We start from the raw sequence: 12,905 nt of genomic DNA on the forward strand, positions 1-12,905 counted from the left end.
TCATTCAGAGTTTGCAGTACCTGCTCCTGGGTGGACTGGACAGTAAGATGCATCTGCAGAGTCGGGGCTGCAGCTGGGAAACTCTGGGATGTCTGTCTGCTCTGCTGCACAGGGGGCACTGGGGTAGCTGGAGCAGAAACCGTCTGTCACAAATACAATCAAGAGACCACATTTAATTAAACTTTTTCAGACATTTGATTTTTTTTTTTATCTTGTTCTGCACATTCCTAAAGAGATTTAGTGTGTTTAAGCAGCAGCTGTCAATGGCATGAAACTAGGGGAGATATTTAGCAGATGGACAGGTTGCGTGTTTGTCATGGGAAGTTTCATTAAGAAAGGGAAGTTACAACAGTGGTTAACTTCACTGTAAGCGAACCAAGGAACTGAGTTTATGCTGTGAATTAAGCAGAAGCAGAAAACTGGTTGTTAAAAGGACCAAAGCTGCTGGTGGAATCAGGAGGGATACTGACCAGTGCAGCTATGGTGCATTCAAACTACATATTGCCTCCTTCTCTCACATACCATGTGATCTGCTCTGCCTTTGCTGCAAAGTGATGACAGCACCAAGTTCTCATCAAAGTTTGGGGTTCGGGAGAGAGGGGCTTCCAGGCTCTGACTTTTCCCTTTATGTTCAGTTACAGAGTACTTGGTGTCCCCGATGTGGCTCTGGAGTGGGTGATTTACACCTCCTCTTTCAGGAAGGGTGGGAGAGCTAGTTCTGCGACTGACAATGTGTTGGAGACAGTAGTTGAGAAGGTGGAGTTCTCCACCTTCATATAAACCTCGTGGAAACACGACTGATGAGGATGTGGAATGGTGTGAAGGTGAGGAGGTCTTGCTTGGCTTGCAGTTTGGTGATGGTTCAGCAGGTGAGCCCAAAACGTGAGGTAAAGTGGCCTGTGAAGACTTTAACAAATGAACAGAGGTAGATGCGTCTAAATTGGATGTGCTAGAAGTGCGTCTGTGCGACCCGCCTCCTTCCATCTTGTCTTTAAAGAGGAGAGACATGCAAGCTTTGCACTGATGTCGGAGGTGATGTCGCTGTGGGCTGCGTGGCACGCTAAGACGGTGTGCTGAGGGAGGTTGTAAAATCAGGGGGGGGTGAGGTGAATTTGAATAACCTGCTGAGTCATGGAGAGAAAGCTGATGCGGAGGCAAGAAAGGAGATGATAATAAAGAGGGATTGTGGGCATCGTTTGAGGATAGATAAACTGCAGAATGCAGTGAACTCTGTGAACTGTCAGACGAGGAGAGATCTTGCAACAGACTTTGGTTCTTTGTCTGAGAGAGAGAGTGCATCCTGCACTGTAACATCTCTACTGTGGGGGCACTGCCACGCCTAAGACACGCTGTGCTTTCAGTGGCGAGCCGGTTCTTGTGACATACAAAAGGGTCACTGTAGTGGCGCTGATCAGGAATCCATTCAGAAAAGAAGATGAAACATTACGTTTTCACAAAAAAAATAAATAAATAGAATTTAAAAGGACATATCATTAAAACATAACAGCAAGTACTCACTGTTTGACACTGAAAAGGCCCGTGGTGAAGTTGTGCTGCAGGCTGTTGGAAGGTCCCAGGATGCAGCTGATCTGCTGTGGGTTGCTGGTAGGCTCCCTGGTGTGGCTGTGTGGTTGGCTGTTTGTTGTTTTCATGCGAGGCCTGTCCTGCAGATTGCTGGTAGGATCCTTGGTGCAGCTGGGAGTCAGTTTGTGAAGGAGGACTGTAGAGCATCTGTGCAGTAGAAATGGGTTCTGGAAGTGACTGGTAGAGACCATTCTGCTGATTGCTCAGATCGTCTAATTGCACGTTGGAGTTCACTCCGCTATCAGCTGTAACAACAGAGAGAATGAAACACTATAATTCACCATGAAAAGCCTCTGGAGGAAAATCAGATAGTAATGAAGGGTCGAATGAGGCTGTAATTGGAATTTAAATTAGGGGTCATGGTGTCTGATTGCTTTAATTTCATTTCATAGTGCTGTAGTCCTATTTTTCTATCTCTACTTCAGGTTGATTCAAAGGCATTCTGCTTAATTTGAGGCTATTTGAGTTTTCACATCTCTTACAATTATTAGTGCAGATTGAGATTGAGTGCAGATTTAGGTTTTTTGCAAGCCGTGTAGGAGACACAGCAAACATATGGAAAATATATTGTAGCTTGTGGTTATAACAATGTAATACAATATGCACAAGATCCAGAGGTGATAAAGTCAGTGCATCAAAGATGTCTTTTTTCATTGAGTTTCTTACATGTGGCGGGTGTGATTACAGGGACAGTGCAGATCAGAGTTTCTTGGTCCTCACAATCTGCAGTGGTGAATATGGTTTCCTCAGGTGGACCAGTACCAGGGACCTGCAGAAGGTTCTGCTGCATCTTCTTCACTTCACTGTTTCCATTTGGTGAGCCAGTCCTTGCCCTCCTCCATTTTATTAAAGCCACACGGTCTCTGATAGATTTACCAACTATCTTTACATCACATTCCAAGAAAAATCCTGACTCCACCTACAAGAAACGGGCAAGACTCTTGTTAAAGGTAAAACAAAGTACATAAAGGTCAAACTGAATACACTGTATGCTAAATATAAATATGCTTCTGTCATGAGTCATTCAAAATTAGACCTTTCTATATATATTTGCAAGAAAATAATGACTAGATCAGTTCCTTTACCATTTCTTGTGCAACTACTTCTGGAACTTCTTTCTCCAAGTCAAAGGTAAACTCAATAGCACCAGTGTCCTTATATTTTCCCTTTAACTTTTTAGGATCTTCAACCCACAACTTTAAAGCAATGGTTGATTTTTGTCCATCGTCCTCCTCATTTAGCTCAACCCTAACTCCTGTGTCTTCGGCAAAATATGCATGGTTCAGGAGGTCCTTGATGGAGTACCTGCAGAAAATACACAAACACCTCTGCACAACGGATCTTTACAGTGGCAACGCAAATATGGGCATTAACGTCATGCAGCCAGAGCAGAAACAAAATGCAACATGAACACAAAGGTCCAGCTCCACTACCCGCATAAGGAATGTGTTTCAGACCAACTCAAATGTCTTTGGCAACTTACCGTTCCTCCCATCTGTGGCAGATACACTCCCCAATAATTTCCTTTATTTCTGGGTCACTGACTTTGCCGTAGCTGGCAGGCTTCACCCCCTGAAAAGCAAACCAGCATGTCCCAGCTCACTAGGAAACAAGTTCTCATCAGGAGCAATTACTATATATCATGACTAGGAGCAATTTGATTAAGCAGTGTCAAAACGCATTAATTTCCCTCAATACACAGCTTCCCCTCCATATCTACAGATAAAGGATTACAGAGATACATAGTGCAGGAGGTAAAAAAGATTTGCTTACAAGTGGAGACTGGATGTCAATCTAAATGAGGCTTAAGGGGCTGACTTGGTTTGGTTTGATGGAAATTGAGGGTTAATGTTAGTTTAAGTTTAGTATTACGGGCCCCTAGAAATCTGACTATTTACATGTTTAAGCAAGACTTTTGTAAGAGATCATCATCATGACATTGATGAGCTATAATAATTTTTTATAACAAACATGATGTTCGTGAAACCGGCATGATATTGATATTCTGGCCTTGTTATGTTGTTAAGATCAAAGTGAGTCTGTCAATCCATGTAGAAGTATTTATAAAACTAATCATCTTGCTTAGCTAGTTTTGAATTTAACTTAAGAAATCAATGCATTCTTGGGTTTTCTGCTCTGAACATCTAAGCCTTTAATTAGACTTCTGTCCTCGGCCTGTGGTATGCTGTCAGTCATCTAGCAGTATTTTGGAACTGTTTGTCTTTGAAAACTTGGAAAAATACTAGTTTGCACTTTAGCCATGGGTGTGCAATGTGCCACGGACACAGTTTGTGGTTTGCACCTGATTTCTGAGAGCTCTCAATGCTGACTCAGAAAAAAAGAGTCAGAAAGACTGATTGTCAGAGAAAAACACAGAACCATCAAAGAAGTTCTGTCTCAGCAGATTCTATTGTTGGCCTGATCCATCTGCAGATTCGGCTGGCATTTTTATTATTCGCTGTGAGTTTTTATGGTTTTTCTGGCTCACCACTTTTAAAGTACTAAAGCTAGGATCAAGCTAGGTTACTGTTTACAGTTCAGTTCTGATGAAAACACAAAGACCTTCAGAGGTCTGTGCCAGAAACAGCCTCACTGTGTTGATATATTCCCTGTCCTCATTCATCAGTTTATATATGAGTTATAGCTGCTTAATTTTATATTGCCTACAAATGTTCCAGTTACATTTCCTATTCCAATATATCAACATAGATTATTGTGACAGTAGATTAAATTTTATATTTCTCATTGTTATTCTTCGTCTACTAATAAAAGTTACAAAAACAGTGACAGATAGAGAAATTGTTTGCCATCAAAGCTCAAAAATAGCAGAAGAGGAATATCCACAATGCAATTGTATCATGCACAATGACAATCTATTCAATCTGTTTCATTCTATTCTATCACTCATTTCAAATCGCAAAAAGTAAAAGTATTCAGATTGATATGTTTTGCCATGATATAAAGAGTTAGTAACCACATCTCATGAAAATGAACTTACACTTGTGACTTTGCGGTAGATCTGAGCAGCATTCTGACACTCAGAGTAAGGATACTCTGAGGTGGCCATCTCCAGCATACACATCCCAAAAGCATAGACATCCACAGCCTCGTCATAGTGCTCCTCATACATCTCTGGAGCCATAAACTCTGGAGTACCTGGAATATTTAGGTATGACAGAGCTGTGTGTTAAATATTTACACTTTTATTATGTTATCAGTGTTCAAATGTTAGCTGCAGCAAAGCAAAAATTAATGATTTTGCTGAAGCTTTGGCTTTAAATGGATCACAACAAAACTCTATATGTATGTATAAACGAGTGACAAATTAAAAGAAAATTCAACATGCAGTTTTTTAGTTGGGTGTTTGTTACAAAATCCTCTGTTGAAATCTGTTTTTATAATAATGCAAATGTTTATAAATATTTTCATTTACATTAACATCATTGAGAGAACTGTATTACATTTCATCATTATTAAAAAGTTTGAAATTGTGAATATTATGGACTATAGCTTTGGAACATTAACAAGGTGTTCTGTCATCTCTTATTTCAGAAGGAAGCACCGTCTTCCTGGAAAAGACCCATGAGGATAAGCTTACCTCCTTCCAGGAAGTAATTAGTCTGAACAGCTTTCTGCTGCCTCTTCCATATTTAAGAGGCATTTGGTAGTAACCATAATAATGACAATAAAACAGTAGAAATGTTCTCCTCTATGGGGTCTGGGTTTTGTGTACATACAGCATGAATGTACACCTGCAGGCTCAGACTGGTGTGTTATTGGCCTGCTCCATAGGAGAACATCTGGATCCAGCTGGATGGTCACAGCCAAGGTTGGCTCCTATATCCTGATTTAAATCAGGATATAGGATCCTGTGCAGATCCTATCCTGAGATATTCACTGCACACTTTTGAGTGCAGTGAATATCTGACTGGGCAACATTAATATTTGCAAAAGAAATACCAGGAGCCAAGTCATAAAAAATGACTATATTTAGTTTGTTATATTATTATGTTGACTTTATAAAATTGTAATTATTTATCAATTACATTTTACTTACTTCTGTATAGATACTATCAGCTAAAAATTACAAAGTATAACTTAGTGATATTTTATTAGTAAGGTCAACAATATTGAATAATCAAAAAATTATATTTGAAGGGAATTCCTTAGTTTTAATTGCCATATCCACCCTAGGAACTGTGTCACACAAACATAATAAATTTTTATAATAATTAGTTTTTAATTAAAGCTGAAGTTCTTAAGACATATTAATTTAATAATATAAATATATATTATAATAATATTAATTAATATATTAATAAATCTCGTAGAGCACTTCTGGATAGATGCAAACTACATCTCGTTGCTTGTACTTGTGACAGTGCAATGACAATAAAGTTGAATTCTATTCTATTCTATTCTATTCTATAAGAAGGAATTACTTGTCGCAACATCTGGTTGTTTTCTTTTAATTTGTCACTAATCTGGACATGTGAAGAAACTGTTCTTTCACAAAGTTAGTTCTGTTGCAGCCCTGAAGCTCCCAGGACAACATAGATCCAAACTGACAGAACAGGATTAAAATTGTTTTAGCTAAAAAAAAAAAAAAAAAGCCAGCAACTAACCAATAACACTTTTGGCAAAAGAGGCCCTCTTTAGTGTTGCTAATCCAAGGTCTCCGATTTTGACAGAGCCAGTTGGACCAGTGATGAAAATGTTGTCACACTTGAGGTCTCTGTGGATGATGGGAGGCGTCCTTGTGTGGAGGAAATGGAGGCCTTTGAGAATCTGCCGACACCATCTTCTCAGGACTTTGGGCTTCATAACCTTGAAGCGCTTTAGATACCTGCAAGAAGGCAAATATACACTCTCAAATGTTCCAACTCATACACATAAAGACATTAGTTTTTTTATATAGAGAGCGATTGATCTTTTTTTGAGGCGCTCTGAATATGACTAATACATCTTTAATTTATAAAGTTGTTTAGCTTCCCAAACAAATGAATGAAAAAGTATTGATCATTAACCTTTACTGTATGTGCAGTCATGTAATGCACATTTAAACATGAGGTCTCAAAAGACAATAATCAATTATTGTCATAGATTCTTACGTTTTCAGTGTTCCTGATGTCATTAGCTCTGTCACAAGGACGATGCACTTCTTCCCTTTTACTGGTGACTCCCAGAAGTCATAAAATCGCACGATGTTGGGGTGCTGCAGGGCCTTCAGCATCTCTGCCTCCTCTTTGAACCGCTGCCTCTCTGCTTTGGATAGTTTCCTTTCCTGGGGAAAAGGAAGGAAAATCTGTGAATTGATGTCATTTTTCCAAAACTCTCACTCACACTAATCTATAAATAAAAGACTTTTCTTTTTTTTTCTTCTTCTTTTTTAATGAATGCATGTTTTGCATTGTACTTTATATCAAACTGACAGGCCCATATAAGGTGAACTGTATTAATATTTTGGGATTTTTATAAATACAAACAATACTGAAGTATTTTAAAATTATGAAGATATACTGTATTTTGGAACAACATGAAGTTACTGATCAGCAGATGTAATAAACCTATCATGCATCAATTCTGCTTATAAATAGGACAACCTATTGTATTCCAATTTGTATTAGTAAAATACTTTTTCTGTACTAGGAGGACACCAAACCCAAACATCCTTGTAAATCCGGCCCTGTCTGCCTGTGTTGTATCAAGTCCAAAGTCAGCCTAGATGGCCACTTGGACAGTTTAGAGCTTTTTAAGTGTCCCTCTGCTGACCAGCTTTATAGAGATGGGAAAGATGAGAAACATCAGACACAACAATGCAACTTTTCCATTATGCTTTATGTTAGCTTTTCACTTTGTTGGACAGATTTAACAAAAGTACCATAATAACTTTTAATCTGATTGAAGCAGTGAGTTTGACTGGGGCTCCCTTAGGATTCTCTGAAGCTTTGGAGTGAACACAGCTTTGGCATTTTGATCTAGCTGAACATGGGGGTCTGACCCATTTACTCTCTTTTTCAACATACAAATCCTAAACATCTCAAAAACCAACAAGTGGGATCAACACATAATCAGAGGACGGATGAGTAAAAGCCTCATTGTTTTGTCTGAAGCGGTAAAACAGACAAAGTCACGTCTGTCAAGACTAAAACACAAGAGATTTTTTCATAACCACAAAGCTCAAAGGCGTCAACACAAACCCGTGGCTTTGATGCAGTAAGTGCATCCACCTTCAAAGATGTTAAAACTTTAATTTTGTGTGTACTGAGCTTCTGTTTGAATCTGTTTCGACTGGATCAATATTCTTGACCCCTGCCCTCCCTGAACTGTTGTATAAATAGTAAAAGAGCTGACAGCAAACACCTTCTGCATCGCGTTTTTCTCGCCAGTCAGCAGTGCAGCAGCTACAGCGGCCACAAATCTCTAGGCGTCTTCTGGATTTTCGCTGCTACTGTTCCAATAAGGACACTATAACTGGAGGAAATAGGTTGCAGTTCCCGTTTCAAATGAGGGGGGTGGCAGTAAGTTCATACACTGACTCATGGTGTTGGCTATTGACTGACACACAGGAATCGGATTTCACTCAGCGCCCACTGTGACCTGTGCAGCCTAATGCATCCTACATTATGCAGCTTCTGAAGCTGCCTTTGTGACTCAAGTTCTTACTGAAGAGCCTGCACTGTCCTTATGTCCCTATTGTTTCTTTTTAGGAAGTTTGCAAACCATTTAGTAAAGATGCTTTACAGGGAGAAGGTCTACGTCAATCAAGGTGTGGCATCAGATCTGCTGTACATAATGATCATTTTGCAGAAAATATAGTACAGAAACTTATATTTAAATGCAAAACATGAGGACCAAATGTGCACATACTGTATATTGAAAAATGATCTCTCTGCGTCACATTGTCCATATTTGCAGCTACCCATAGCCGAACCCAGTCTTTCCTATCTCATCTGTGTGTTGGTGCAGAGAGCTGCATCAGCAAGAATCTCTCCAGATATATCTTTGTGGCAATACTAGGGGGGTTTAAACAAGTGTTTAGCAACAAAACAAATAACCGGGTGCGGTGCGAGTATAAGATGAAGATCTTAACTCAGTCATACTGTTGCATTTTACAAACTGACAATCTGATCATTTTGCACAAATGACTTCCTCTGCAAATGTTTGATAGTTATTTAGCAAATGAATGTCAAGAGAAGCTCCCTGTGTTGCTTTTCTCTTCTTTAGTTTTGATTCACAAATCTTTATATATTTGTGACTAATGCTGACTCACTTTCAGAGCTTCGGTAAACGTACACAGAGTACGGACAGTAAAAGAAAAGCATTTATACAGCAGCAGGTTTTTGTGACTAAGCTTCAAAGGCATAGATGCTCTAAAGGGCACAGCCTCGTCTCCAGGGACAGAATGGTTGAATCATCGCTAGATCTCCCCTAAGAACCTGATCAGACAGAGCTCACACACTTTCCACATATACCTCTATGCTATGGATAGCTATGCATCATGTAAACATATATGCAGAAAATGGGTTTATGTTTTTTTGGAATACTGTAAAATCTGAAAAACTGTTCAAACATCTCATATTTACTCTCTAAGAAGGATTTCAGAATGCACAAGGCTCCATGACAATTTTTTAAAAGAATTAAGCAACAATTTTAGTATGGGATACAAGGAACTGATAAATAGAACATCTTGACTTTTCTGTATATCAGCCTGCTAAGATTCTCCCCTCCCTGGAAACTAGACCTCTGCTCTTACCAGTAGAAAATGTGAGATAAGCACAGTGTAGTAGAGATGTAATTCCAGAGGCAGTCTGAAACTGATTGAGTAGGCCTTCCATTTTTGGTAATTATTCCCCAGGGCCTGATGCAGTGAACCTAGGTTCTGCAAAAGCAAGAAGATGGGGGAGGACTTTGCACAGACGATTGCACTAAATGGATTAAAAAAATTGCCCGGAATTTTTTTTTTTTTACCATTTTGTTCCTGTAATGTGAAAAAAATTGTTTCTGAACAGCCACACCCCTGCTAAATAATTCAACGACATGCAGATTTTAAAATGCCGTAAAACACTTCCTCTTTACAGGCAGAAAATTAATTTGGGATACTTTAAGTCCTGAAAGGCCAGCCTCTGTCTGCACGTCTGTCTGCAGACACTAATCTCCATATCACATGGATTGCATCTAAACTGATCATTAGATTACTGCATACACAGATTAGTGATGCAGCAAGCTGTCATTGCAGGGGAACTGTAGGTTTAGCATGTAATAAAATAACCTGCATGGCTAATTGAAAACTGAGGTCGCAGCATTGTTTCTACCATAACCTTCCTTTTCTTTAAAATACTATCTCAGAAAAAAGCATGGAGTGACGGCTGCTCACTGTTCCTAAGTAATGCAGTGCAATACAGATCCTCTTCCATCTGTTGCTACACACTGTAGTCAGCTGGCTAAAAGAACGCTCCTACACCTTCATTTGTTCATAAGAGAAAAAATATCTGTCTATAAATATTTAGAGTCACAAAAACATGGGCAGTGAAGAGAAACTAAAGAAGCATCACTTATCACTCTTGATAAGGTAACAATGTTTTAAAACTGCAGGCAAGCTGTAGCGACAAATAAGACCAACTGCCTGCTCTCTTCAGTTTTTGATACACAACAGATTTGATACAGAACATATATTCAGTGCAATAAAACTACCACAAAATCTATTGAATAAAATATTGTCAAGCTATATGTGTCAAAATTTAAATAACTATAAAAGAATGATACAGATAAACCCATTTTAGTAATATTAGTCAATGTGCTGAATTGCATTGACAGTATTAGGAATAACGTTTTTTCAGATTAAAAACAATTACATTGTGTTACAAAATTTTGCTTAACCCATTTAATCCCAATTTTTTTCCTGCAAATTAAGTGCATGCATTTCAATCCTTGGACCTTCCTAACACATTATATTTATGAATTATTGCAATGTAGGTTTTATACTTGGCAACAATTGTTGCCGGTGGGAAACTGCAGAGTCTAAATAACATAACTATGGCCTATTTATACATATAAAAAAAGAAGAAAAATCATGACATGTACAACCTATTATAACAAAGAATGGTTACAAGAGTGTTCAGAAATATTTTAGATACATAAAGATTCAATACTACATCCTGCAGATGTCATTGTTTCAATGTACCAAGCGACCTTTGACCTCATTTGAACATTTCATCATAGAGACAAAATCAGGCAAAAATGTTAGTATGAACAAATGTGCATCTGGGAGGAAATTCTCCCTGTTCCACCAGACCAAGCAGTACACCTTGGCTCTGTCCTGAATTAGTTTCAGGCGTGGCATCGTCATCTTGTAGTGGTTATTCAGTGCATAGGCTGCACTGTGTGTAAAGGATCGCCTTTTGGGGGGGGTGAAGGTAGGGAGGGGTTCAATTGTGTGAATGACAGTGATGTAGAAGACATCATTTTGAGGTTCCTTCAGGTCTAGAAGATCTAAAATATCTGATAGTTTTAAGCTGTGTGGGAACAGCAAGGCATACAGAATAAACAGCAAAGCTATGGACACGTGGCACAGTGCTGTCTATGTATTCTGCTAGTGGCAACAATTGTTGCCATGCTTACATTCACTCTTCTTATGATCAAAAAATGAATGAAGTGATACAATTTTCTTTGTAGATCAGTAGAAGACACTTGAAAGAACATATGTACAAAATATTTTATTTATATTTTTTTATTAAAGTATTTTACTGACTTCCTCTTATACAGGTTTGTGACAGACGTTTACCTCCAGCGTTACAGGCGGGAAGTAAAGAGGTCTGGTCATGTGACCTCTCACACTAGATACATGAAATTGATATTGCTTAGAGTAGACACACTATTATTTTATTTTAAAACTTCAATTAGCTGCCAAAAGCCAAAACTATTATTTGAGAGCTCCCAGAAGTTATAAAAAATGTCTGGCAACAATTGTTGCCGGTGGGATTAAATGGGTTAAAATGTTAGTTTTGTAAATGTTAGTCATTTGAAGTATAGAACCCAACAATTTGAGTTGGTCACTTAAGACCAATGCAGTCCAATTGTCCTCCTTTTTATCTGAATCATTTTTGTATCATGCTTCTAACAGAGCTTTTACAGTTGTCAAGTGAGCAAAAATAAATAAATAAAAATGTGACAATATGTGTGAATTCCAGTTCCCTTGGTGAATCCATTCCAGCATGGGGCTCTAAGGTGTTTTACTGTTTGCTTTTGGCTTATGCTCATGCTGGTTGTGAATAAAAATTGCAATATAATCAAAGCTGAACAGCAATGTGCACAGTGACATTGAAGCAGCTGTATAAGTGATTTAAAGTCTTTTCCTCCTTGGCTTATTGTCTTCTAATAAAAATTCAGGCATCACCGGGAGTCTTTCCAAAAAGACTGTAATTGCTCATCAGTTAATCAGTTTTTTTCCTGCAGCTGAGTTGAATTATCTGAGAATAACTCTGCAAGACGCATGACAGGACTTGTAAGAGCAAGGTGATATTTTATCCAGAAAGTTTTTTTTAAAAAACCATCAAAGAGTAAGTCAAGATGCTCATGGTATATTATTCATGCAAGTGCACTGAGCATGGGAGATATTAAATATATATTGTTTTTGGTAGGCAGAATAACATTTGAACTTATCTGGAAAAACATAATTGATACTCAAAGTAGTCGTCGACATTTACACAAAGTATTGCTGATTTCAACATTTAATTTGATGTTTTAAACCTTTTTAAAAAGTCTGTTTTAATATCAGGCCAGATTGGGATTGATCTGCATATTGCTTGTTACTGCCACACGATCAGCAACAGCTAAATTCTGTCGATTTCTCACAGTGGACATCACAGTCTGTCCTTTTTTACTGCACTCACACAAATGCATTTGTCTAATTTTTTGTGGACAACAATAACTTTCCATTTTGTTTTTGCATAACAACTAAAGACAAAATTAGATTTTTTTTAAAAAACAGAAATCTGTTTAAAAGTTGTTAGTAAGATTAGCTTTGATTTTAGATTAAAACTGTGTAATAGTTCTGTGAGGAACTGTTGTCTTGTTTCATTTTTCCCAGAGGCTGGTTGTCACATAACAGGTCAAAATGCAGAATGTGGAAACTGTTCTCAGTTGTTTTTGTGACGTCTGTTGTGCTGCCACTTCTTAATTTCACAGTTAGTTCATAAAAATAATCATAAATCATAAATACATCAAATCATTTGGAAAAATTATCACTTCGTAAAATTAATACGTTAAATACAATATTGATAACTTTAATATAAATTTCTAAAATGAATTATATTATGAAT

The 12,905-nt window shown here is 38.0% G+C and overlaps 1 protein-coding gene across 1 annotated transcript in view; it reads right to left on the reverse strand.

Annotated features, from left to right (window-relative positions):
• The window catches only part of wnk2 (WNK lysine deficient protein kinase 2), a 31,359-nt gene that overhangs the window by 16,010 nt on the left and 2,444 nt on the right, over positions 1–12,905 (reverse strand). Inside the window, 8 exon segments of the mRNA XM_032548343.1 lie at positions 21–143; positions 1,519–1,829; positions 2,251–2,503; positions 2,670–2,889; positions 3,068–3,156; positions 4,583–4,740; positions 6,210–6,430; positions 6,696–6,868. Of these exon segments, the coding sequence (XP_032404234.1) occupies positions 21–143; positions 1,519–1,829; positions 2,251–2,503; positions 2,670–2,889; positions 3,068–3,156; positions 4,583–4,740; positions 6,210–6,430; positions 6,696–6,868 (1,548 nt within the window).

Source organism: Xiphophorus hellerii, chromosome 20 (genome assembly GCF_003331165.1).
Source record: "Xiphophorus hellerii strain 12219 chromosome 20, Xiphophorus_hellerii-4.1, whole genome shotgun sequence".
In the NCBI taxonomy this organism is placed as follows: domain Eukaryota; kingdom Metazoa; phylum Chordata; class Actinopteri; order Cyprinodontiformes; family Poeciliidae; genus Xiphophorus; species Xiphophorus hellerii.